Below are 23,356 nucleotides of genomic sequence, written 5' to 3' on the forward strand. Positions count from 1 at the left end.
ATTCCAATTTTCTTCGGAGAATGATCAACCCCATACCAGAATATCTTGCCCCTGATCAAATTGTTTTTCTCTGTTTTTATCACTTCAGGATTTTGACTATAAATCCAGGTATTCTGAGCCCTTTAAACATTGTTTGGCTGCTAAATGACCTACAGCAGCTTGTCTCCTTGTCTGTCTGAATTTCTGAGATTATTTGTCCAGCTGACGCACACACTTGCTGTTTGTGTGCGTCCACCCAACTAAAACAGCAAAACAAACTTCATTAATGTGCTCCTGGCTGCTCCATTTGTCTACTGTCTATCTCAAAACAAAGAAACAGGAGCTGATGTGTGGCAAATCATAGCTCTTTGTTAGTTTCTGCAGACTTATGTGTTTATGTGTTCAAATCAAACCAAGATTATTTATATAGCACATCTTAAAACAACCTGAGCCGACTGAAGTGTTGTCCATATTTTAAGACAGTCAGCCACAAAAATATGTGCAAAAAGTAACATCTTATTCTAAATGAAATAGAGAATGCTAAAATATTAAGACCATTATGAGCAACCAAAAGCCATTGAAAACTTGCATGTCTTGATATTTATCTTAATCTTCTGTAGATAGAAGAGGGATGCAAACATTTCAAAGCATCTTCAGTGGCTTTGCAAAGGCAAAAACCTGGCCTCTTATGTGAATAAATAAATATATTTCACAATTGAAGAATGATGTGAAACAGCGGTGAGTTTGCAAGTCAACTAGCAGGAAATACGCCTGTTTAAATTAGAATAATAGCACATATTGAACCTATTTTCGTTTGAGTAAAATCATATTTACTAAATCTCTCAGAAGAAATGTACATGTAAATATGTCTCATGTATGTGGTGCAAAAATGCAGGTTGTCCCCTCCAGTTGCAGTTCATCCTATTGGCCAGTCGGGGCGCTGTTGGGAGCCTCTGGTTAAACATGCGGCTGCAGCCTTCAGTCATCAATCGACTGAGCAGAGAGGAGCTGCGGGGCCTGCGGCTCTGAACTTTGGGACTGTTGGACACATGTGGACCTGCGCTGCGATGCTGCTGCAGGGAGGACTCTCTGCTGCTGTTCACGCTGCACTTTTATTTAGTTTTTTTTCCCCGGAGCCAGCTGTGGTGCTCGCCTTCAACCTGGACACCGGTCATGTCATCAGGAAACACGGAGAGCCGGGGAGTCTGTTCGGATTCTCTCTTGCCCTGCACCGACAGATCAACCCGGATAAAATGATGTGAGTGAGCCTTTTATTTCTACTGATTAGGGTCACTATCCTCTGTGGGGGCTTTTGGGGCACTATTCAGAGAGTTGTTGCATGTACTGATAAAAGATTGAGAGGCAGCAGACACCAGTAAATCAGGACTTTCTTCCCTCCTTATTTTAATTTTTGTCTACAACAATCCTCTGCATGAAACTTACTGTCTCCTAAGCCATTAGTGTTTCTTAGCAGATGGTTTTTGTTCTAATTTTCAATAGATTTCGATTTCCCCCCATGCAGTGATGCTTTGAATCTGAAATGAGAAGCAGCCAAAAGACAAGAAGTGCAAAAACAATGGTTAGAAGTGTCATGCAAATGTGAGTGTAAGGTGAAAAACGAGCACTGAGAGGAGAGATGTAATAATGGAGGAAAATATCAGTCTGTGGAGAGCTTTGCAAATGTGTGGATCTGCAACTTTTTTCTGTTTAGAATAACATTGTACATATAGTGGACTGTTGATCAGACAAAACAGCAGTTACTACTATCTGTTATGCTCCTAACTTATTAAAAACAGAACTAAATCACTTTTGGATGTACGTTGTGAGGATACAGTTGTGACCCAAGACAGGTAGATAATCTTTTATTGGTAACTTTTTCTCAAAGAAGATTTTTAAATACCAGTTTTGCCTGTTAAAATAATCATCTTCCTTTTACCAGTGGTGTTTGCTGGGTAGTTCTGTAAAACTACTGCCCTTAAAAACCTTTAGCTAAAAGTAGTTTTTTTGTCCTTTTTGTGTGAGGGAGTCCTTAAAAACATCCAAAAAAACCAACAACAGTTAACTGAGTTTAGTGGCTCTTTACATACAAGAAATAAAGAACAGGTGCAGGTGCATTTCTATTCTACATTTTGAGCATTCATGGCATCTTGCGCTCATCCCATTCTTCAGGCAGATATTCACGGAGAAGTCTTAAGTTTGTGCCAAGATGGAAATAAACAGCAGTCAAATTTTAAAATATTTCTTCAATGCAACGAAGAATGTCTGGCAGCGCTATCACATGTACACTACAGGAAATTGTCTGGTTTGGCCTGCCCTAAGGGGGCAGAGTCTACATCAGTGTAGTGAGTCTGATCCTCTTGTCACACAAAGTGTAACAGGGATAAGTTGAGGAGAGGGAGTGGCATATCAAAGCCTGGAACGAGGGTGAGGCTTTGTGCAAGAGGCACTGTGTTGGCAGACAGAGGACCCTGCAGGAGCATGTTGAGAAACAGAGAGGAGGGATCAGAAGCCCAGATAACAAGACTTAAAGAGATTTCCCAAAGATGACATTGATTAGACTTAACTCGTGGAATTTTATCTAACTGCTGTTTTGACTATTGTGCAAAAGCAGGTCATGGTGTAGTGGATGTATCCCACAACCTGTTTTTGTGCAAGCATTCCTTTAGGCCTGCAAACTAAAAAGAGGCACTTTCACATGCGCCAGACTTGACAAGAGTGAAAAGTCATGAAACTGATGTCATATTTGTCGGGCAAATACAGGCTTGAAATGTGACACGGGCTTGATAGTTTGTTTTCAGCCAGTAAAAGTAAGAGGAAGGTGCAGATTTGCCTCCCTTACATGCTGCCCCATTAGAAAGCTGCCCCAGTTTTACACCAAAAGAACAAAATCACTGCATGTGACTTACGGCCTTTTACAATATATAACAGTAACATGAGTGTTTTGTGTTTTGAAGTAGTTTGGGGTTTTCAAGGATGACTTTTTTGTCTCTAAACCTGACAGTTATAGCTACAGCTAATGAGTGTTTTATTATTGAATAATAATAACTTGATTGACCATGATATATTAATGATCAAAATATGAGAGGTTGTGGCCTATTTGTGTAACGCTCTCAACCCCCTGACCTTCTGTTGGGTTCGAAAGCCATGTTAAAAAATGCCAAAATGACACCATTTATCAGAGCCAAACTGTAAAAACAGAAAGAAATTATTTGATTTTGAACTTTTTTAGCTGTCTTTGAACTAATATTCATTCCGTACGGGAAAATTTTCCAGATTTAACCTTAATTTTAAGATATTTTATCGAAATCCCTTTATTCTACATGTTTCATGAAAAAAAACTTGCCCAGAACAGAGTGTTTACAATAGCTAAATTCTGAAAAATAAATAAATAAATTCTGTGTGAAGTCACAGTGACTTAGCCATAACAAACAGTCAGAAACATGTGACAGAAATTCAGGAACTTTTTGGCTGAGCTGCAGGCTGTGTTTACACAAAGCAGATTGGAACAAGTGTGGAAACAAATTTAAACTACAAGTAGTGAAATAGCTTTTTATTTTCAGGATTAGAATGACTGTTGTACATGATAACTAAGGAATTTTTGAATTTTTGTAAAATTAATTGTCAAAGAAATTCATTTATGTTTGTCCTTTGTTAATTTCTGACATTACAAATGTGTAATCCTTGGGTTTTCTCTACTTTTAGCCATAGTTGTGCTGTTTCCATGCAGGTGCAGGACTTTATATTGCAGTCAAAAATCAACCCACAGGTAGTAAAAGTGTGAGAGGAGCAAAAACACACCCAGAATTGGGTTCAAAGGGTAAAAACGTAACAGATACAATCCATTACTTAGAAGGTAGCAGCCAATTTTTGGTTTCTGTTCATTTTTTGTTTCACCTCTACTAACATTCAGCTGATTAATCAATTAAACATATGGGCACTAAAGTCAGTCATCTTGGTTGAGTCATTGTAACATACATCAAGTCTTGTTGTTGTAATAGAGGAAAGTGTGGAGCAAACAACAGCTCGCTCTCCTCTGCCATGATCTTCGCTCTAAATCCTCATGTGACCCTGAGATAATCAGCCAGACGAGTCAAGTGGAAGCTCAGCAGAGCACACAGAAGTAGGTAATGAACTGCCTTGTCTGGCTTGAAGAAGTGACAGACACCGAATCCACAAGTCAGCGATGTGTCACACAATCTGCATCTGTTGCTCTTGTTCTCGTATGAACATGTGTTTGATGATGATCACTGGCAGCTGCAAACGTCTGCTTGCCACATTAATCAGATTATTATAAATCAGATGTGAAGAGTGAAGTGCTGGTCATCACACGCTTTCTTTCTGAACAAGCAGTGTGAGGTGAGGTATAGATATGGCTAAATAGGTCACATTCCTTTCAAGTTAAATGCAAACAGTCTTTTCATCCGTCTCTGTTTCAGACCAACAAACTCAAATCTTTTCCACTCTTCTGTTGACTGAAGTATTGTTCTATTTATAGCCATTTCTGCAACTCAATCCATTCTGTTCCTCTAATGGTTTCTTTGTAAGCACAACTTGGTGTTAGCAGATCCAAGGAGATCCAATGTGGCATCTTGCAAAGAGGCAACTGGATGCCTCTTCCATGAATAATGTGTGTGGTTAATGATGCGGATTTAACATCTTCTCGATGAAACCAGAGAAAAAGAGCATTTGACTGGACGTGGATGGCCATCTGTGCACATGTAATCTGATAGATTAAACGCATCAGTGAATCATCAGTCGTTCCACTTAAACTTCCCACTGGTGTCTGAAGAAAGGGGTTAATAAGCACAGTTAAACAGGTGCACGAAACTTTCTTTAAACCGTCTTCTTGATTTAAACTCATGCTGAATATTCATGGTTCTTTCTGTGATGTGCTTCCAGCCAATCACAGGTGAAATCCAATCAGTGGGCAATGTGCGAACTGAAACAGTTAGAACAGCTGCAGCAGTTCCTGTGACTTCTTCTTGCTTGGAGTGCACAGCTGTGAGAGCGCTGGAGCACATCTGTTAACAGAGACCAGTGAGATCACTGTGTAAACCCACACCAGTCACCATGCGTTCCCATTTACACTGCAGTGAAAGACAACGTGCATGATGGGATGCGGTTTCACGCTGTCGACTGACACACACTGGGTATATGTACGTTTGAAAAATCCAGCAGTAAGACGGTGACAAATTACATTTCTTAAGGATTATTCACGGTGTGTGACTCTGTATATGATTTGTCCTTAGTGGGACATTATACATTTCACATGCATGCCTACACTTTTCCCAGAGTAGCCCAAAAATACTTTTTATTTTTTGTGGGCATACGTCAGACATATCTGGAATTTTTGCACTGCAGTTTCTCATATGTAAATACTAACACATCCGTGATGAGTTAAAGTCAGCCAGTGTGTCAGTCCTGATTTATGGAGTGGGCTGTGTAGAAGCACAACCATAAAGTTTTACTTCAATTTCATTCTTGTCAGCACAATTTGATGTATTTGAGTATTACTTTTCCTATTTTGTAACTGTCACTCTGCAAGCAACCTTTGCATTAAATCATACTGCATAAAGGCAGATGAAATACTAAAATTTTGCTCATTTTCAAGCTAAGAACTAGTGCATGTGTATGTAAATGTTACAGTTACTCGCTAAATTCTATAGCTGTCACAGTGTTGAGTAGTTCCGCTTTTAAGTTGCAGGTATTTTCCTTTACCTGTGTAAGAAGCTCTTCAAAAATGTGGTGTTTTCCTGCATGTGGCCTTGTAGATTTTGCTTCTCTTGAGAAAGAAGGCACTGTCAGTGAGGCAGAAATACCTTAAGGCAGCTTGCACTTTACATCTGAATACCTCTTGAAGCATACAGCAGATGTCCGGCTTTGAAGGGCAGCTTGGACAAATCTTTCATTAAATGGTCAACTGAATCATTGTGGCCAACTGGAGATAATGCAGTCTGTGTGTGAGTGTGTGTGATTTCTTTTAGGGCGGCTGCAGCCAAGAATGTTTCCCATTATTGATTAATTTGCTGTTTTTCTTAAACTGATTGCTCAATATCTTATAGGATTTCAGAAAACAATGAACACAATCAAACCCAAACGTTCTTTTTTTCAAACAATGTATGTCAACTTCTGACATTTAAAAAGGTGGAACCACAGTTGTTACTTAAAAATGACAAACTCTAAACAAATCCAGTTTCCTGTGTTAATTAAACTCTGCAGTCATATTTTGCTTTCTGTGCGTCACCCTTTTCCTGTAGGTTAAAAGCTGAAATGTGAAACTGAACCTAACTGCAGAGCGTCCTGTTTGTATTTGCATCTCACTGGGCTTTGTTTGAAGAGACGGTTTACAGTTTGGTCTCCAGTCTTACACGAGGCCTCCTCAGGAGAGTCCTTGTTTAGCAAATGAAGAGGCACAGTGCAGCTCCACAGATCAATAGGTGGGTTACAGAAGGAACTGCAGAGTCACAGAGAGGAGAAAAGGGTGGAGAGGATTTCCTCTCCCTCCTTTGAAGAAATTCCTACATTGTGAGTCTGCTGGGCAGCTCACACGTGGTAGTGCAGCTTCTTACTAGCAGTCATTCATATAGAAAAAAGAAGGTATTCAGATAGTTTTGCTAATTATACAACGGTGTGAAAAAGATCCTGAAATAGCATTTTATTATTGAAGCTTTTGTTGCTTTAAGTGAACGTTTTTTGTTGGGGAACCTGTTTTTTTTTTAGTTCAGATCAGTCCTTCATGACACATCCCGCAGTAGAAGTTTACAGAGATGTTTTGAATATCCAAGTGAAGTCTCAAGTCTCTTAAGCTCAGCATAAAATAGCACATTTCAATATTGTAAATTGTGTGGCTGCCATTGTGTTGTGTGCTGCTCTGTCGTCACTGGCAGGAAATATGGCCAAGATGCTTTGTGGTTTTCTATTGCACATTTTCACATGTTGATAGTCTGTGAAATGTCACAAATGCAAGCAAGCTGTAACCACATTTCAGAGGTGTCAGACACAAAGCGCAATTTTAAAAGTACAGCGAGTTAGATGTCTGTTGGCCCAGGTATATTTCCTGAGACAGGAAAAAAACTGTTCTGCTTCTACTTCTGCTTCATATGCATTTCTCCTTTATTTGGATGACATGTTTCGACAAACAGGCCTTTTTTAAGATCAGCAGTCATGCAGAAAAAGACCCGAGCACCAAGTCGGACACTTTTGCAACACTTTCTATCCTTCTCTCAAGTTTACTTCCAGATCAGCCCCTCATTACATGCCAGTGTTTGCAATAATTTTGCATCAGTTACAGATATATCTCTTAAAAGCTATGTAGAGCTATCTACATAGCTGCTAAGTGAGTCAAAAAGTGTACACTGTATATTTTAAAGTCTCAAATATTACATTTTTAACCTTAGAGTTGATTTTTTAAAATTTTTATCTAAAGGATCTTTTAGAATATTTTTTTAATGCATTACATTTTTTGTTGGAAAGCACAGAGTTATGCTACTTGTTAGACCCTTGTGCTCTCTCTTGCTGCTTTCACTTTAAAAAAATACTTAAAAGCATTTTTTCAGCACAAAAAGTATTGCAAATGTGTCAACAGTTTTGGGAAAACAGATAAAGTGTCTTTTACAGTATCTGTTCATGCTCTTGAATTCAGAATAATAAAAGTGGGAATTTTTGCTTCGATATTTCTCTGTACAACACCCACAATTCCTAAACTTAATGTGTAAAAGAAAATGTGAGGAGCCTCATTGATGAAGCATGAGTGTCGCTGATAATGTCATCACACTGGCTGCTGACACGAGTCACCCATGAAACACAGCGGCCCTTCATGCTGGTTAAGAGCTCTGAGAATGTGGGTTTTGTGGGGACGCTGTTGTCAATTGCATGATCATGGGCAAAACCACCACAACACACTTCACATGAGATTGTCTGCTTCAGTGCCCCTTTGCCCTCTGCAGATTGTCAGAACACTAGTCTACTGTCACATACAGCAGTTCACTATTTTCTGTCTTTTAACAAAATATAATTGCTCCGTTAGAGGGACGAGCTGACACTGTTAAATCATCAATCCCGTGAACTGTGCAAACCATGCTATATGCAATATGCATGCAAAAAAGAAATGTGTATGAACAGTTTTGTTTATTATGTAATATTTGCTGTTATTGAGTAGCAGCAGAAGGTCTTTTATAGTCAGGATCAGTTAGTATCATGTATTTCAATGAGATTATTCAGGTTTAAAGTTTTTCAGATGATGGTTTTGGTGATGACGGCAATTCCTTTTTGCCATTTTGTACAAATATTCAGGGTTGCTGGTTGATATACCCAAATGATTTTGGTTCTTGTAGTGTCACAGTGTGTTTGACAGTGTGTGGTTTTGAGTGAAATTTCCCGACAAACTGCTTGGATGGACATTTATTAAAGAGATTTATATTTCCCTCAGGATTAAATGTTGTAACTTTAGCTTTTCTTCCAGCACCACGATCATGTCGAAATTTGACTTTCAAAACATCTCAAAAATTGGTGGTCTTTCCAACAGCCTGAGCTGGGCTTTGTGTTTAAGGCTTTAATGCACCTGCTAAACCTGTTGGCATTATTATCGTGAGCTGCAAATCAGGCTGCATGCACTCTTAATACGGTCAGTTTTTGAGTTTGCTGTCAGTACACACTTGAATCAACTCCAAAAAGATAATAGTTTTTAATCTTAGGAAAAGTATTTTAAGTTTTTCTGGCAGTTACATTTAAAAGGTACAGCAGAAATTACTTGTATCGTTTCCTGACTGTATAAAATGGTAAAGTATGTAGACATTGGTGTATGCCAATTAGTAGATTAGTACATACTGTTTGATTAGGGACACCTCACACTTGTTAGCTAGATGTTAATATTGGCTCATGTTGTATTTTTAAAACATCCAATCTGGTTTCAGGATTTTTTACTGTGTTGAATCAGGCAAAGTAGATAATGTCTGTCTTGTCTGTACTGCAGATTGAAGCTCTGAGTCTTCTTTTCTTTTCCAACAAACAGACAGTTTTCTTAGCATATTTATCCCACAGATCTTTCTCACATAGTATCTCTTTGAAGAGTTGCCTTTAGTTGACAATTCAGGCAGGAAATGTAGTGAGAGAGAGTAGAGTGAAGTACAACATGCAACAATGGCTCCTGTGGCCCCTGTGGCTCCTGGGCGGAAATGAAGCATGGATGTTTTGGGTATATGGTATGTGCCTGAGCTACGAGGCCACCATAATGCTAACCCTATTCTTCTTAGTTTATGCAGATTGTTGTAGTTGTTGCCCCTGTGGCTTTACATTACTAGATACTTGCAGTGCAGCTACAGTGTAATTTAATGTGACAAGTCGGTATGGGACTTTTTTCTAGGATTTAATTTTTACTTAAACCATCAGACAAAAAGAAGAAGAAATTATTTTTGCAATAGTCACCACAAAAGACATTTTGCAACCTTTTTCTTTACAGGAAGCAATGAATTCTTGCTGTCTTTTGCCATCACTATCTCTGACACTGTTTTTGCATAGTTATGTTAAATTCAACAAGCTGCTACTCTGGAGCTTGTTGAAAGGTATTCCAAGAAATGTGGAAGATAATTCACTGAAGCTTTAGAAGCTGATTGGAGTGAAAGATGTTTATTGATTGTAATGCTTTTTTATTTAATCCCCGAATCCTGAAAATGTATATATTTGTTGTATTTTTCTTCAGGATGTTGATCGGTGCCCCCAGAGCCAGAGCTTTGGGAAAACAAACAGCCAACATCACAGGAGGCCTTTATAAATGTGAGATCACAATGTCCAGTGGCTGTGAACGCATCGAATTTGACAATGAAGGTGAGAAATCTAACTGCAAAAGAGAGAGGACATATAATACAAATGTAACTCTGATCTGATGAATAAATAAGTCTTGTATTTAGGTCATTACATCTCAGATCATCAGAGTGTTAGAACAATATCTGCTCCATCATTTCTGATTTGCATGACTTAGTCACAAAATAAAAGGCAATATATTTTCATTTCTTTTCTGTTTTGAACAACCGTAATTTAAAATAGAAAGTCTGATAGAAAATTAGAGCTGGTCGAGCAGAAACCCTTAATGATTTGAGATGGAATGACCCAATTTTGATGTGTAAGCACCAAAACTCAGAAGTGGACTATTTAAGTGTATTTTAATATAAACTCTTTGTAAAGGTCAAGACTGAGTGTTTGTTATATTTACATATATCACTGTCTTGGTAAATTTTCAGAGGACACACATAGTGAGAATAAAGAGAATCAGTGGATGGGGGTGACTGTGCAGAGCCAGGGACCTGGAGGAAAGATTGTGGTGAGTCCAACTAAGTATCTGAACCATTGTTCCCAGTGTCCTCTTGTCCTGCTTCCAGTCTTATAAGAGTTTGAACTCAAACACGGCTGCATTTTTGATATTTCAGACATGTGCTCACCGCTATCAGAGGCGCTTGTTTGTGAACACCCCTCAGGAGTCTCATGACATCACGGGGCGCTGCTACGTCCTGAGTCAGGACCTGACCATTGACTCGTCTTCAGATGAGGATGGAGGGAACTGGAACTTCTGTCAAGGCAGAGCGAGAGGCCATGAGATGTTTGGATCATGCCAGCAGGGTCTGGCTGCCACTTTCACCAAAGACTACCATTACGTGGTGTTTGGAGCACCTGGAGCGTACAACTGGAAAGGTCAACACCTAATTTTATCTAATTAACCATAACTACACAGTGCTCTTACTGTATTTATTGGTAGAATTGAGTTCTGCACCCGCAGTTAAATATTGTGAATGTTAAAATACACTTTTCTCATTTAATCCAATATCTACTGTGTTTCTAGGAATTGTTCGAGTGGAGCAAAAGAACACCACTTTGCTGGAGATGGAAGTGTATGATGACGGTCCGTATGAAGTCGGGAATGAGCAATCCTCAAACCCTGAGCTGGTGCCAGTACCTGCCAACAGCTACCTCGGTGAGTTGTCTTTAGGGCTGCAACTAACAATGATCCTCGATGTTGATTAACCCTCTAAACCCCAAGCAGTTTCTGGCCTTTTCCTGCTCCATTTTTACTCACTGTGGGCTCATTTTCACTGCATTATGAAGTTCGACACCTCTATGAAAACAGCACATCCATGGATAGAAGTAGATAAAACTCAGAAATGTTTTCTCTGCAGTATGACACAATTGTAATGTCATGAATCTTGAAAAAGATACTTTGTAAGATTACTTTTTTAAAAACATAAACTTCATGTTGCTGATGATATCCTTTCAGTGAATCTGGGCTGCAGTCAAACATCATGTTCTCGTTACCGCACCAGCATCTCCTACTGGTTGATCAGGGTACTTGAACAGAGATGAGATGAATGTCTGCTGGTGTTATAGTGAGCTACTGATAGTTATTAGTGGGTTAAAACAAATAAATGTGGAGACATTCTGTCATTTACACTGTTTACAACAATGATACTTACAGTAGCATTGATCTCAGTACAAATAAGAAAAGAAATAACTCTCACACTTTAGGATTCTCCCTCGATTCGGGACATCGCATCACCAAGAGTCGTGGCCTGACGGTGGTGGCTGGAGCACCAAGAGCCAATCACAGTGGAGCTGTGGTCCTGCTGAAGAAGGAGAGTCAAACATCCACCAGACTCTTGGTGGAGCACACGCTCCATGGGCCGGGACTGGCATCTTCCTTTGGCTACGACGTGGCTGTAGTTGATTTGAATGGTGACGGGTAAGTAGCTTTTCTCACTGCCTTTCATTGTGCTTTAGCGTACGTAGGATTCAGTCATATTGAGAAACAGAGTTTGCAACATCTATCTGTTTTGATGTACTTTAAGTGTTTTACTTGCAGTGACTTTTCTTTCTACATGATATTGATAAATATTTACTTCCTGTCTATGATCTAGATGGGAAGACATAGTTGTCGGAGCCCCTCAGTTCTACATGAAGGACAGGGACGTCGGAGGAGCTGTTTATGTCTACATCAACAAGGCAGGGAGGTGGGAAAGAATCACTCCTGTCCGTCTGAACGGGACCAAACACTCGATGTTTGGACTGGCTGTGGAGAACGCTGGAGACATCAATCAAGACTCATATGAAGGTAATTTAGCTGGCATTTTGTACCTTATTTATGTTTTCCGTGTCAGTTGCAGTCACATCTTTCTTTCCCCTTCACACAGATATTGCTGTTGGAGCTCCACATGATGATGCTGGCACAGGAAAAGTCTACATTTATCATGGCTCTGCACAGGGAATCAAAACCAGTCCAGCACAGGTTGGTTTTATGGACTTTTGTTAAAAGCAGCTATAATCAATAGCATTATGATAACAGTGGCTCACATGACTACCTGTCATTTTCTGTGGTGACTCTCCAAAGTGCTGGAGACTTTATAGAAACTTTTTGTTCTTTGTTTAGCAGTGTTAATGTTCTGGTTTAGTCTCACTGCTCTTATCAGCTCACTTTTAGGCTTGAGGTAGAAGACTGCTGTAGAAGGCGATAAAGCTCCAAAGACTCTGTAGACCACCTTACCCCGCACTCAGACAAAGTTTGCAAAAACAGAGCTAAAAGGAGAGTAAATGTTAGACTTGTATTTGCCAAGTGTACAGAGGTTATCTCAGCTTGAGCTTAGCGGCAAAAAGTCTGTGTTTCAACACTGAGCTATAAAATGTGATTGATGTGACAGATGGAAGTACAGTATTAAATCACTGGTGTATCCTTTTAAGTTCATATGTCAGTGCTCAATCCTGATCTCCACTCTTAGGCCTCAGAGCTAAACCCTCAACAGATTTAACTGACGTCACAGCTGAGCACCTGAGTGTGTGAGTTCATGAGGACTGGAAATGGTAGAAAAAGGAGGAATGAAACACACTGTAGTGGCAGCACCATTGATTGGAAACAACACATCACCAATAAACAAAAAGTGAAGATGAAGTCAAGATAAACTTCATAGCAGATTTCTTGCCTACACCACTCATGCTTGGTTTGTTTATAGTTTTTGAGGAGGACGAAAACCACATATGTGCGTCACCAAATTTGCTATTAATTATTGGCAAGTCCTTCACTAGAGTGTTGACATGCAGACTCACAGAAACTGCATAACAGCATCAAAGACAAAGAGTGTGGAAAATGTGACAGGGCCAATGTTGGGTTCAGTGTATATTTTTCCAGTGGCCAAAAAAATCAGCTATTGCAAGTTTAAGCTCTGTGGGAATCACTTCATATGTTCATGGCAATGATTTGAAATAAAAAGCTTTTGCCTTTGATGATCTATACATCCATTTAAAATAATAACACACTTAATCTTGTTCAGAAACAAAGACATACTGAAGTACAGTCAGTACTGCAAATCTTCACATTATCTCCTACTCAATTTGCCTACTGATCTAAAAGAAACAACATTTTAACACTGAACTCTTTCAACAACTCTCTGAACTTGTTTTTATTTTTTTGTTACATTTTTCTCCTTTATTGTAGATCCTTTCAGGAAAAGAACACAACATTCGATTCTTTGGATATTCTCTAGCGGGAAACATGGACCTGGACGGTAACTCTTATCCAGACCTTGCTGTAGGCTCTCTGTCAGACACAGCTTTCATTTACAGGTAAATGTTCTTTTGTACATTATAAGTAAATTTAACCCCTACTGACATCTATCACAGTTTCATTTAACAACCTTTCTTTCAGGGCACGGCCAGTCATAACCATCAGGAGAAGTGTCAAAATATCTCCACAGGAGATTGACCTTACGATAAAAACCTGTGGTAACAGCATCTGGTAGGTGTTCTAATGTTGTTATTATTTAAACAGACCTCAGTCAAAACTTTGTTTGCTAAAAATGTCCCTTTTCTCTTTGTAGCTTCACTGTAGAAGCATGCTTTGCCTACAAAGCAAACCCTGCATCTTACAGCCCAAAGCTAAGTATGTAGAAACAGATTTATTTTCTATATAGAATAACGTTCAACCATTCTTTCTCACATGTATTTTACATCTGCTGCAGCTATTGGCTATTTTGTGGAGGCGGATGGAGTTCGCAGGAAACAAGGGCTGCCCTCCAGAGTGGTTTTCCTGAACAAATCCCGCTCTGAATTCGACTACCAGTTCAATGGCACCATAGACCTACGAGGCCAAGGCCAAGAATCATGCATCATGATAAAAGCCAGACTTAAGGTAGATCACACAGTCACACATTAACATTCAAGCAACAATCAAGAACAACTTCAGATAGCCAACACCTGGATTTACTAAAGGATATATTCAGACTTGTGTGAAATTCTTTGTCATTAAGAAAATTCTTTTTTAGACTTACCGCATTGTAGAACTCTCAGAATCAGAAATCAACTGTACATTTTCTCAGCTTGTGAATTTCACATTTCAACTACAGTTGCCGCTATAATGTTCACACACATCTAAAAATGATGGGTGTGTGATGAGGTGTGATTGAGGTTGGGATATCACTCCTTCTTCATTACCATCTTTACCATTGGCATCTCTCAAGGTTGTGTCCTCTCACTCCCACCCTTAGCTCCAATGCCTTAACCAAATTCATGTACAACACGGTCACAGTGAGTCTGATAACCAACAATGATGAAACAGTTCAGACACTGTCTGTGTGTTACAAAAACAACTACCTAAATCTCAACATACGCATACACAAAACTTTATCACTGAAGTCAGAAAAAACAACATATCAAACTGGACTGCATGTCAGGAGGGAAGAGGTGAAGCAGGTTGCCAGTTTCAAGACGATCGAAGTCTGATCTGGAGTCTGAATACCTCACATCTGGTTAAAGAAGGTCTAACGGAGCCTCATTTTTTCTGAGGATCCTGAGGAGCAACAAACTCTTCCAAAAACTGCTGATAAACATTTACCACTTTTACCACCATCCTGACATAGTGCTGTAACATCTGGTACTCCAGCCTCACCAACCTAAGAGATATTCACTCCAGCCATTTCCACAAACAAGCCTCGAACATTATAATTATATATAGTATAATTATGAACATTTATTATGTATTTTTCTGATATATTCCAGTTTATTTATGCTGGTATGTAGAGTGGATTGCTGTCATGCTAAGCTTTGTTGTTTCTTGGTATGCAAAGACAATACAGTTTCTGTTAATCTATCAGATGATATTTGCACAAATGCAAGTCAAATTCTGCAAACCGACTGAATATTTTTCCAGTTTTTCTGTTTTAATAGCATTAAAATCATCTTAATGACTTCTAGGATATTTCAGTGTTGTCCTATGAATAGCATGTACACATGCAAAATTAACACAGACTTTAACTTACACAAGTGCTGCTAGAAACAGCATAATTTATTTTTAAAAACCTGCAGGAAAGGATAGCTTTTTTTGACAATGTAGTAGCTTTAATAACACAAGTAAAGTTTAATATATCAATGTTTCCACCACTGAAAATATACTGTTTATTTAAATGGATAAATTTATATGGTTTAATTACATCTATTTTGAAGCAGGTATTGTGCTGTAACTTCTGTTTCTGATTCGCACAGGACAACATTAAGGACAAGATGCGCAGTATTCCTGTTGAGGTATCTCCAGAAATTATTGGTGCAAAACGACAGAAGATAAAAAACGGCCTCCCTCAGCTGATGCCCATCTTAGACTCTTCTCGGCCAAGCAAAGTCATCACTGAGGTAAACATTTAGGCTGCATTTATAAATTAACACAAGAAGCCATTTTTGTTGAGATAATAACATTGTTTGTCTCTGTTGTTATTTGTTGTCATGTTGCAGGTCAACTTCATAAAAGAAGGCTGTGGAATAGATCATATTTGTCGCAGTAACCTGAAGATGGAGTACAGTTTATACTACAAGCAAAATAACATGGATGTTTACCTTCCATTAAACAACAGGTTAAAATGTTATCTTATATTGTTGAAAGATAAATTAAAAAGGAATAAAATTGTGTAATGTGAAACAATTCCTTATACTGCCAAACCCAATGGGAATCAACACTCAATGCTGCCTTTTTGTAGCTCTTTGTTTTGGTCTTTGGTGAGTGTTTGAGTCTTGTTAACACTATAAACCCCCTAATTTTAAACCGTATTCAGACAACAAGCTCAGACACACCAACAGCACAGTGTGATTACTCAGCACATACCATCAGAGAGTTAAATTACAACAAATAAATATGCTGCTCTGTGTGCAGTATGTTGCTCTTTATCTGTTCATTTCACAAATTTGTAATTGTTGTACAATATTTTCACTGTAACAGCTTTATTATGCCATTTGGATCACTTCGAAACAACATACCTTAGGCCTGTTTTTTTCACCAAGCCCAGTCTAAATTTACCAGTGATGGTTGTGTTTCTGCAGCAAGAACAGCATCCCCGAGTTTCTTCTGAGCTATGAGAATAAGAACTTGGCTCTGCGGGTGACAGTGAACAACATGAATGGCGACGATGCTTATGAGGCAAAGGTTGTGGCAAGTTTCCCGGATACCCTGTCATATTCTGGTGTCCGCTCACATCAAACAACAGTAAGTCTACCGGACAGCTGCTCGCACTGCGTACACACAAAAAAATAACTACACAAGAAAAAATTGTTAGATGTTAAATGGAGAATTTTAGCCAACATCGCATAATGTTAGATAACATGCTAGTACGTTAACACATTCAGTACTTACAGTGTGCCCTTTGACAGTAACATGCTACTGTTTGCATTAAACAGCTATGCTTAAATACAGTGCATGTGAGTATAAACATCCCATGTTCATGTCAGCCTGCTGAGACCATAGGCTGTAATAAAGAAGTACGTAGCCACTATTACATCACCCGTTGGTTTGTGGACTACCATTTTGTAGTCTTGAGCTTGGCATTTTCGCTGCCAGCAGCTTGTGTTTTTGGAGCCAAAAGTGACCATATTTGGTGGAGAGCTTGGATTTGAGGCGCTATTTTATTCAAAATGGAAAAATAGTTTACAAAGTGAGAATCATGCTGTATTAAAGGACATGTGAAACTAGCGATTAAGGCCATAAATAGAATATAGAATGGAAGAATGCTTACTGAGGTAATGACTCACGTGGGCAGTAGGGTAGTTTTTTCGAAGACTTCTATACAATCAGACTTATTCTTTCAACCAGAGGAGTCGCCGCCTGCTGGCTGTTAGAAAGAATGCATGTTTAAGGGATTTCTGCATTGACTTCAGTTTTCAGACCTGGAGGCAGCATCCATCTTTTATAAAGCTTCCGGCTTAGACTGATGTTTTCATTTATTTATTTTTTTTTATCATGACATAAAATAAACTGTTGTTGTCTTTTTAAAATGTTTATGTGTCACTAGGTTCAAGACTCCTGCAAGAGGAAATCAAGTTTTTTGTTTTTTTTATCTTGTTAGCATGTCATTATGGTGTTTTTTACATGCTGGAAGAGACATCATGAGTGAAATAAGGTTGAGTATTTTCACCTTAAAACTGCAGTAAAATGATCAAAAAAACACAGATTCAGCCTTCCAGGGTTTCATATGTAGCAAACCTGAGGAATCAGTCCTGCTAACTTGCAGGGTGGAACTTTAGCATCATTTATTTTCTTCAGAATCTGTTTTGGGCTGGAACATGCGTGACTGAATTACTGCAGTATTATAATTTGTCACTGTGTTGCGTAGCATAGTTTTACAGTGTGGGAATAGACGTAGGTGAGTTGGTGTGCTTGAGTTGCAACAACTGAGGAGGAAACAGTGTTGTAGAATTACATGTAAGACATTTTAAGACAAGAAGGATTTACTTTTATAGAAAAACTCTCTATATATGTGTAACTAAGATACACAGATGAGGTTACATTAGGGGATCATTGCAGTCATTATCCTCTGAGGTTCATAAATACAACATCAAAACATGTACAAACTGCAGAAATTTCTGATTTGTAGCATATAACCATCCTTGTTCTCAAATTTTGTATTTTTTTCTTTCTAGACGGAAAAGCCGATCATCTGTACGGCCAATCAGAACGGCTCTCAGGCAGACTGTGATCTGGGAAATCCCTTTAAGAGAGACTCACAGGTACAGACGTGTCATGTGCTAATGCTTACTTTGGAGCTTGTTATTCTAATTCAAACGTGAGAGATGTTTTCACTTTTTTCCCTATAAGGCTACCTTTTTCATTATCCTGAGCACTGTGGACATGAGCCTCGACACCACTGAGTTTGAGATCGACCTGCAGCTCCAAACGTAAGTTCGGATAATGAGCCAAATGAGCTTAACTCTATGTAAAGAGGTACTGTTGAGTTACAATGTGTAATTGTAATACTGTTTGTAAAAAATCAACATACTGTACTCTACCACTGAGTTATTTTTTTTTCTTTTAGGACCAGTGTGCAAGAAAATATTGCTCCTGTGAAAGTAAAGGCGAAAGTCATCATTGAATTGCCTTTGTCAGTCACTGGGTGAGTATGTTGTTGCAGACCTTCATACATACCTATTCAGCACCTCTAAAACAATGTGAATTAAAGATTTTTGCTTCCTTGATTTCATTAGGGAGGCCAGTCCTAGTCAGGTTTCCTTTGGAGGTGTCGTGAAAGGAGAAAGTGCGATGGGGACTGAAGAAGAGATTGGAAGTTTAATTAACTATACATTCAGAGTAAGTTTATTTATCTATTGTTGCTCTGTCTCAATTTGAAAAATCAAAATGACTCAGTTCATTTTTTTTTCTTAAAACAGAACTTATCATTTCTCTGGTATGATTTCAGCATCTGATGGTTTGTTATTGCTGTGTTTCAGGATTTAAATTAATGCCTCTATAATAAACAAAATAAAATAGTGTCCAGGTTCTAACATCTGTCCTTTAAGGAATGTATATAAAATAAGACGTGTCTTCTGATTCATCTAAAAATCAGGTTTGTGTGGTACATCTCACCTTTTGGGGGGCTTCTTTTCCTTTCTTTCTTCTCATAAACATGCTCAAATTTTCAAATAACTTGCCCTAAAAGCTAAAACAGTGCTGCTTTATGATACCTTAAAAAAATACTACAGTAAATATTAGAATATAAACATGTAAAACTTTCATTAGCCCCCCAAAACAGGTCTCAAATAATGCTTAAACATCACATTTATTGTAAACAGGATTTGATGCTCCACCTCATTCTTTTGTTTTCTATGAATATTGAATTATTATTGCCGCATAGCTTAATATGAAATTGCAGAGTTGTACCATATTGATTTCTCCCTCAGATAAACAACTTGTGGAAGTCTGTGAAGCCTTCTGCCAAAGCCTTTCTACACATTCAGTGGCCCAGATACAACAAAGATGGGAAATGGCTTCTGTACCTGGTGAAGATCACCGCTAAAGGACCTGAGAACATCGTTTGCTCTCCCCATTCTGAGATCGACTCTCTCCAACTCACCCAGGTAGTATTTCTGAACCCTTGGTTTCACATGCTTCCAGTAAAATGAGCGTTTGGCAGAAGTCAGACATTACAGCAAACCTTCATTGTTTCATTCTGCATTGAATTAATGAAGTCAATTGTGCTTTCAGAAGACTTCTCCATCCCGGACAAAAAGAGAAATTGTGAGAAAACAAAGAAAAACTGGCGGCAAAGTGTCACATCTGTCAGGCAAAAAGAAAGTTCTGGTGAGTCTTAGTATTAATGTTCATATGCTTCTTCTGTAGAGGTGTAGATGTGGTGACTAACGGTTTCGTTGCCTTCTAGTCCTGTGAAAAAGAGAAGAACTGTGTGGTACTGAGGTGCCCCCTGCAGGGACTCGATGGTACATCAGTTGAACTGAGATCTCGTCTGTGGAACTCCACCTTTATTGAGGTAACAAGCTGTATTTTAGATGTTTTTGTGCGTCTCTTCAGTGCCTGATCAGCTTGCTGAAGAGCTGTTTTGTTTTTCCACAGGATTACGCCTCTTTTTCCACATTGGATTTAGTTGTGAAGGCCTCGCTTGTGCTTGATATTAAAGCTAAAAACGTGATCCTGAGAACTCCTGACACCACTGTAAGTCACTCAGTAGCTACATGAAGCTATTAACTGTTTACTCTCTTGATCCGAACTCACCTCATGCCTTGATTTTCCTCGTTTTGATGTTTTATTGCAGGTGACGGTGACTGTTTCTCCAGACAGTCCAGTAGCTCAGTATTTGGGAGTTCCCTGGTGGATCATTCTGGTGGCAGTCCTCGCAGGAGTCTTGATTTTGGCTTTGTTAGTGTTTCTGCTCTGGAAGGTGAGAACAGGGACGTTACTACTTCACAACATCCATGTTTGGTGAAATAGGATGTAGAAAAGAATTAAAATAGGAGGTAGAGCATAAACCCTTTACGGTGTGGTTTGGTAACAGTACACCACTCTCAAAAATTACATTTGTGTCTTGTTTGCATTTTCAAATCCGAAGTTGGAAAAAGACAGAAGTGCGGTTCGGTTCTCTTCCATATTTTCAGTTGAAACATCAAAACTAACCATGATTATTTAACGAAACTCACACATTTTACTGTTGAGTAGTGGTGCTAAGTGATGACTTATACATTTCTTGGAATTATATTTTTTTAAACCTCTAACAGGCAAGGAACCATATATGGTAACTACATTGATGTTGAATTTCAACATGACACTTAAAAATTTTGAAAAATGTCACAAAAGTTTAAAAAAAAAAGTCTTACATCCTCCAATAACACTCTAGGGTTGAAATTTTGAATTACAAAATATTTCTGCAACATCCAAGCCTGAAAGGTTCAGATGAGGGACCGGAAGCAGAGGAAACACGTTTTCGGTTTGAATTTGTTACACTGGAAAAAATATAATGTTTCTTGAAATGGCCTTTTGTGAATTTGAACCTCTTCCACCCTGGAGTCGTACCTGTGATAAAGACTTCACTGAACAGGCTGCCCTACTACGACTAAAATAGAGCTAACATTCATTTGCTGTGCTTCATTTATGTTGCAGCAAATTTGGAAGAGTTTCTGCTGAGAATTTCTAGAACACGTTGAATACCATCAGTGTCACTGTCTCAACATTTTACCGAATTTTTAGTTTAATTCAGTGCAAGTTTTTGCTTTTTCACTCTCGTCCAATGAAAAGGATTAGTTATTGTATTTGAAAATTCTCCTCAATGTCTTTTGGCCTTAAAGCCCAAGGTTGTGCATTTGACTGTACACCTCTGCAGCTGTTACTGACAAAATTTTTGAAAAATGTACTAAAGGGGTTAAGGAGGTGAATTCATACCACATACACTACATTTCAAAAGTTCAGGGTCACCCAGAAAATTTCATGTTTTCCATAAAAATTCCCACTTTTATTCATGTGCTAACATAATTGCACAAAAGTTTTCTAAACATCAATTAGCCTTTCAACACCATTAGCTAACACAATGTAGCATTAGAACACAGGAGTGATGGTTGAAAATAGTCAGTTTCCAGCTAGAATAGTCATTTACCAATTAACAATGTTTAGATTGTATTTCTGATTCATTTAATGTTATCTTCACTGGAAAAAATGCTTTTCTTTCAAAAAGAAGGATGTTTCCAAGTGACCTCAAACTTTTGAATGGTAGCGTACATTTAAACAAATGGCTGTGAAAGTAAAACTATTTCAATGCTGTAAATTCTGCAGTATTTGAAGGAATAATTAAAGTGCTTATTCACTTTCTTGCTGACAGTCAGATAAGGACTGATATAATTCTCATGTCTAAAATATGAGAGATAAAGCTGGAGTTAATGGGAGGCTAGCTTAGCTTAGCACAAAGACTGGAAACAAAGGGAAACAGCTAGCCTAGCTCTCTTCAGGGTTAATGAAGATTTTAGAAAGTTGAGATCACAAATCGCCACATATCAGTAGCAAATAGTGAAACACTGTCTGTCAGATGGCATTCAACCATCAACATTAAGCTCTCCAGATGAAACGTCTCCTTAACAAAATGTAACGTCTCTGCTGTGTTGCTGGAAGAAATCACTTGGGCTGACACTCTTTGCTCACTCCTCCTCAGTGTGGTTTCTTCAAGAGAGCAACTAAAGACCAATACAATCCTGCGTATCAGAAGGCAGAGATCCATGTTCAGCCCTCTGACAAAGACAAACTCTCTGCTGAGGCCTGATTTATGCTCTGTGAACAGGGGTAAAGTCAGCATGGAGTGTGATGTCTGCCATGACTAACGAACTCACTTTCCAGCCAAATCTGCTGACTTAACGCAGGAAAAATTCATTCGGACACATATTGTACGGAAAAACTCACTTTGAATAGTAAACCTTCACATAAAAGTTTAATAGAAAACAAAATCTGAAGAGATATCCCTTTCTGTCAGTAATTTGGTCTTTGTTCAATATGTGTCTCTGAATTTTGACAAGAAATGAAAGCATTTCCTCAGCAAAACGCCTCTGTAATTGTTCTGTGCTCTGCAGGTGCTTTTCCTGACTTTGCTGTTGCTGCTCAGCTACTTGAAATGTTCAGTTAAAATCTGCAAAGCATGCTTCATGTTCCTGCACACCTCTCCTTTGTCGCCACATTTAAATAGCAAAACTATTTTTTTTAGTAATGCATTGTGTTTTTAAATCTTCCGCTCCCAGTGTGGATTCTTCAAACGCTCCAAACAAGACGACAGCGTCCCTCGTTACCACGCAGTGCGGATCAGAAAGGAAACCCCCGAGTGTAAAGATGGAAAAGTCAAACTCGATGCTTTTGACAAGAAGCAGTGGATGACGACTTGGATTAACAATGAAAGTTACTCCTGAGCGTTTGTGACTCAGGATGAAATGCTTTAATTGTGACAGGGCGCGAGCACACTGAACTTTGGTGCTCTTATTTTGTAGATAACCCTTTCTAGGAATTAGCTGGGTTCAAAACCTTGAATTTTTACACTGTAGCGACAATGAAATTCTTTTTGTAAGTGTTGTATATATTTAAATACTTCTGCACACTATATTTATTTTTTGATAAGAAAAAATCGTGCAACCAAAGTTTCTTTTTTCTTTCCACTGCGAAACAACAAAGGGCAAAGTTTACTGTTTTAAAAGTTGTACTTAAAGCCTGAAGTCTATGCAAGGAAGGTACAGCTAGTTCACTGTAATATGAATGTAAATCAGTTTTTTTGTGGGCTTTTGTGTTTAGAATCCTTCTTTCCTCTGTGAAACATCAGGTACATTATCACGTCACAAAAAAACAAACATTTGACCACAGCTGGCTCTAAATGTGAGAGTTGCTTCATTCTTCCTGTTGTGGTGCTCAGGTAGCATCCACTGTACTGTAGATCATCACTGAAGTCTTTTTGTTCCATGTGAGAAACCCAAAGGGAAGATGGCAAAAAGCAACTGAAATGTGTCTTATAGAGTTAACTGAACATGCCTGTCTTAAACTGTTGAATTGTCAAGTATAATAAAAATGCTAAAGACAGATTTCTGCTGTTGAATTTCCCAACTCTTAGTATATCTGGCATGA

At 38.6% G+C, this 23,356-nt stretch overlaps 1 protein-coding gene across 3 annotated transcripts; it reads left to right on the plus strand.

Moving 5' to 3' along the window:
* The first annotated feature begins 957 nt into the window (after window positions 1–957).
* On the plus strand, window positions 958–23,313 carry itga6a (integrin, alpha 6a). 3 transcript variants are annotated; one of them, XM_023290740.3, is made up of 26 exons: window positions 958–1,237; window positions 9,677–9,801; window positions 10,215–10,294; window positions 10,401–10,662; window positions 10,811–10,942; window positions 11,491–11,704; window positions 11,880–12,073; window positions 12,153–12,247; window positions 13,448–13,575; window positions 13,658–13,747; window positions 13,830–13,891; window positions 13,971–14,140; window positions 15,490–15,633; window positions 15,733–15,851; window positions 16,315–16,477; window positions 17,908–17,994; window positions 18,083–18,162; window positions 18,300–18,377; window positions 18,469–18,571; window positions 19,162–19,338; window positions 19,466–19,561; window positions 19,641–19,748; window positions 19,832–19,930; window positions 20,031–20,156; window positions 21,912–22,039; window positions 22,489–22,628. In XM_023290740.3, the coding sequence occupies exons 1-25, from the start codon at window positions 1,029–1,031 to the stop codon at window positions 22,017–22,019; spliced, it is 3,249 nt and encodes a 1,082-aa protein (XP_023146508.2). In that variant the 5' UTR covers window positions 958–1,028; the 3' UTR covers window positions 22,020–22,039; window positions 22,489–22,628. The 3 variants fall into 3 exon arrangements, with proteins under 3 accessions (XP_023146508.2, XP_023146505.2, XP_023146507.2); XM_023290737.3 differs by lacking the exon at window positions 21,912–22,039 and having other exon boundaries at window positions 22,489–23,313; XM_023290739.3 differs by lacking the exon at window positions 21,912–22,039 and having other exon boundaries at window positions 19,469–19,561; window positions 22,489–23,313.
* The last annotated feature ends 43 nt before the right edge of the window (window positions 23,314–23,356 follow it).

This window comes from Amphiprion ocellaris, chromosome 11 (genome assembly GCF_022539595.1).
Source record: "Amphiprion ocellaris isolate individual 3 ecotype Okinawa chromosome 11, ASM2253959v1, whole genome shotgun sequence".
In the NCBI taxonomy this organism is placed as follows: domain Eukaryota; kingdom Metazoa; phylum Chordata; class Actinopteri; family Pomacentridae; genus Amphiprion; species Amphiprion ocellaris.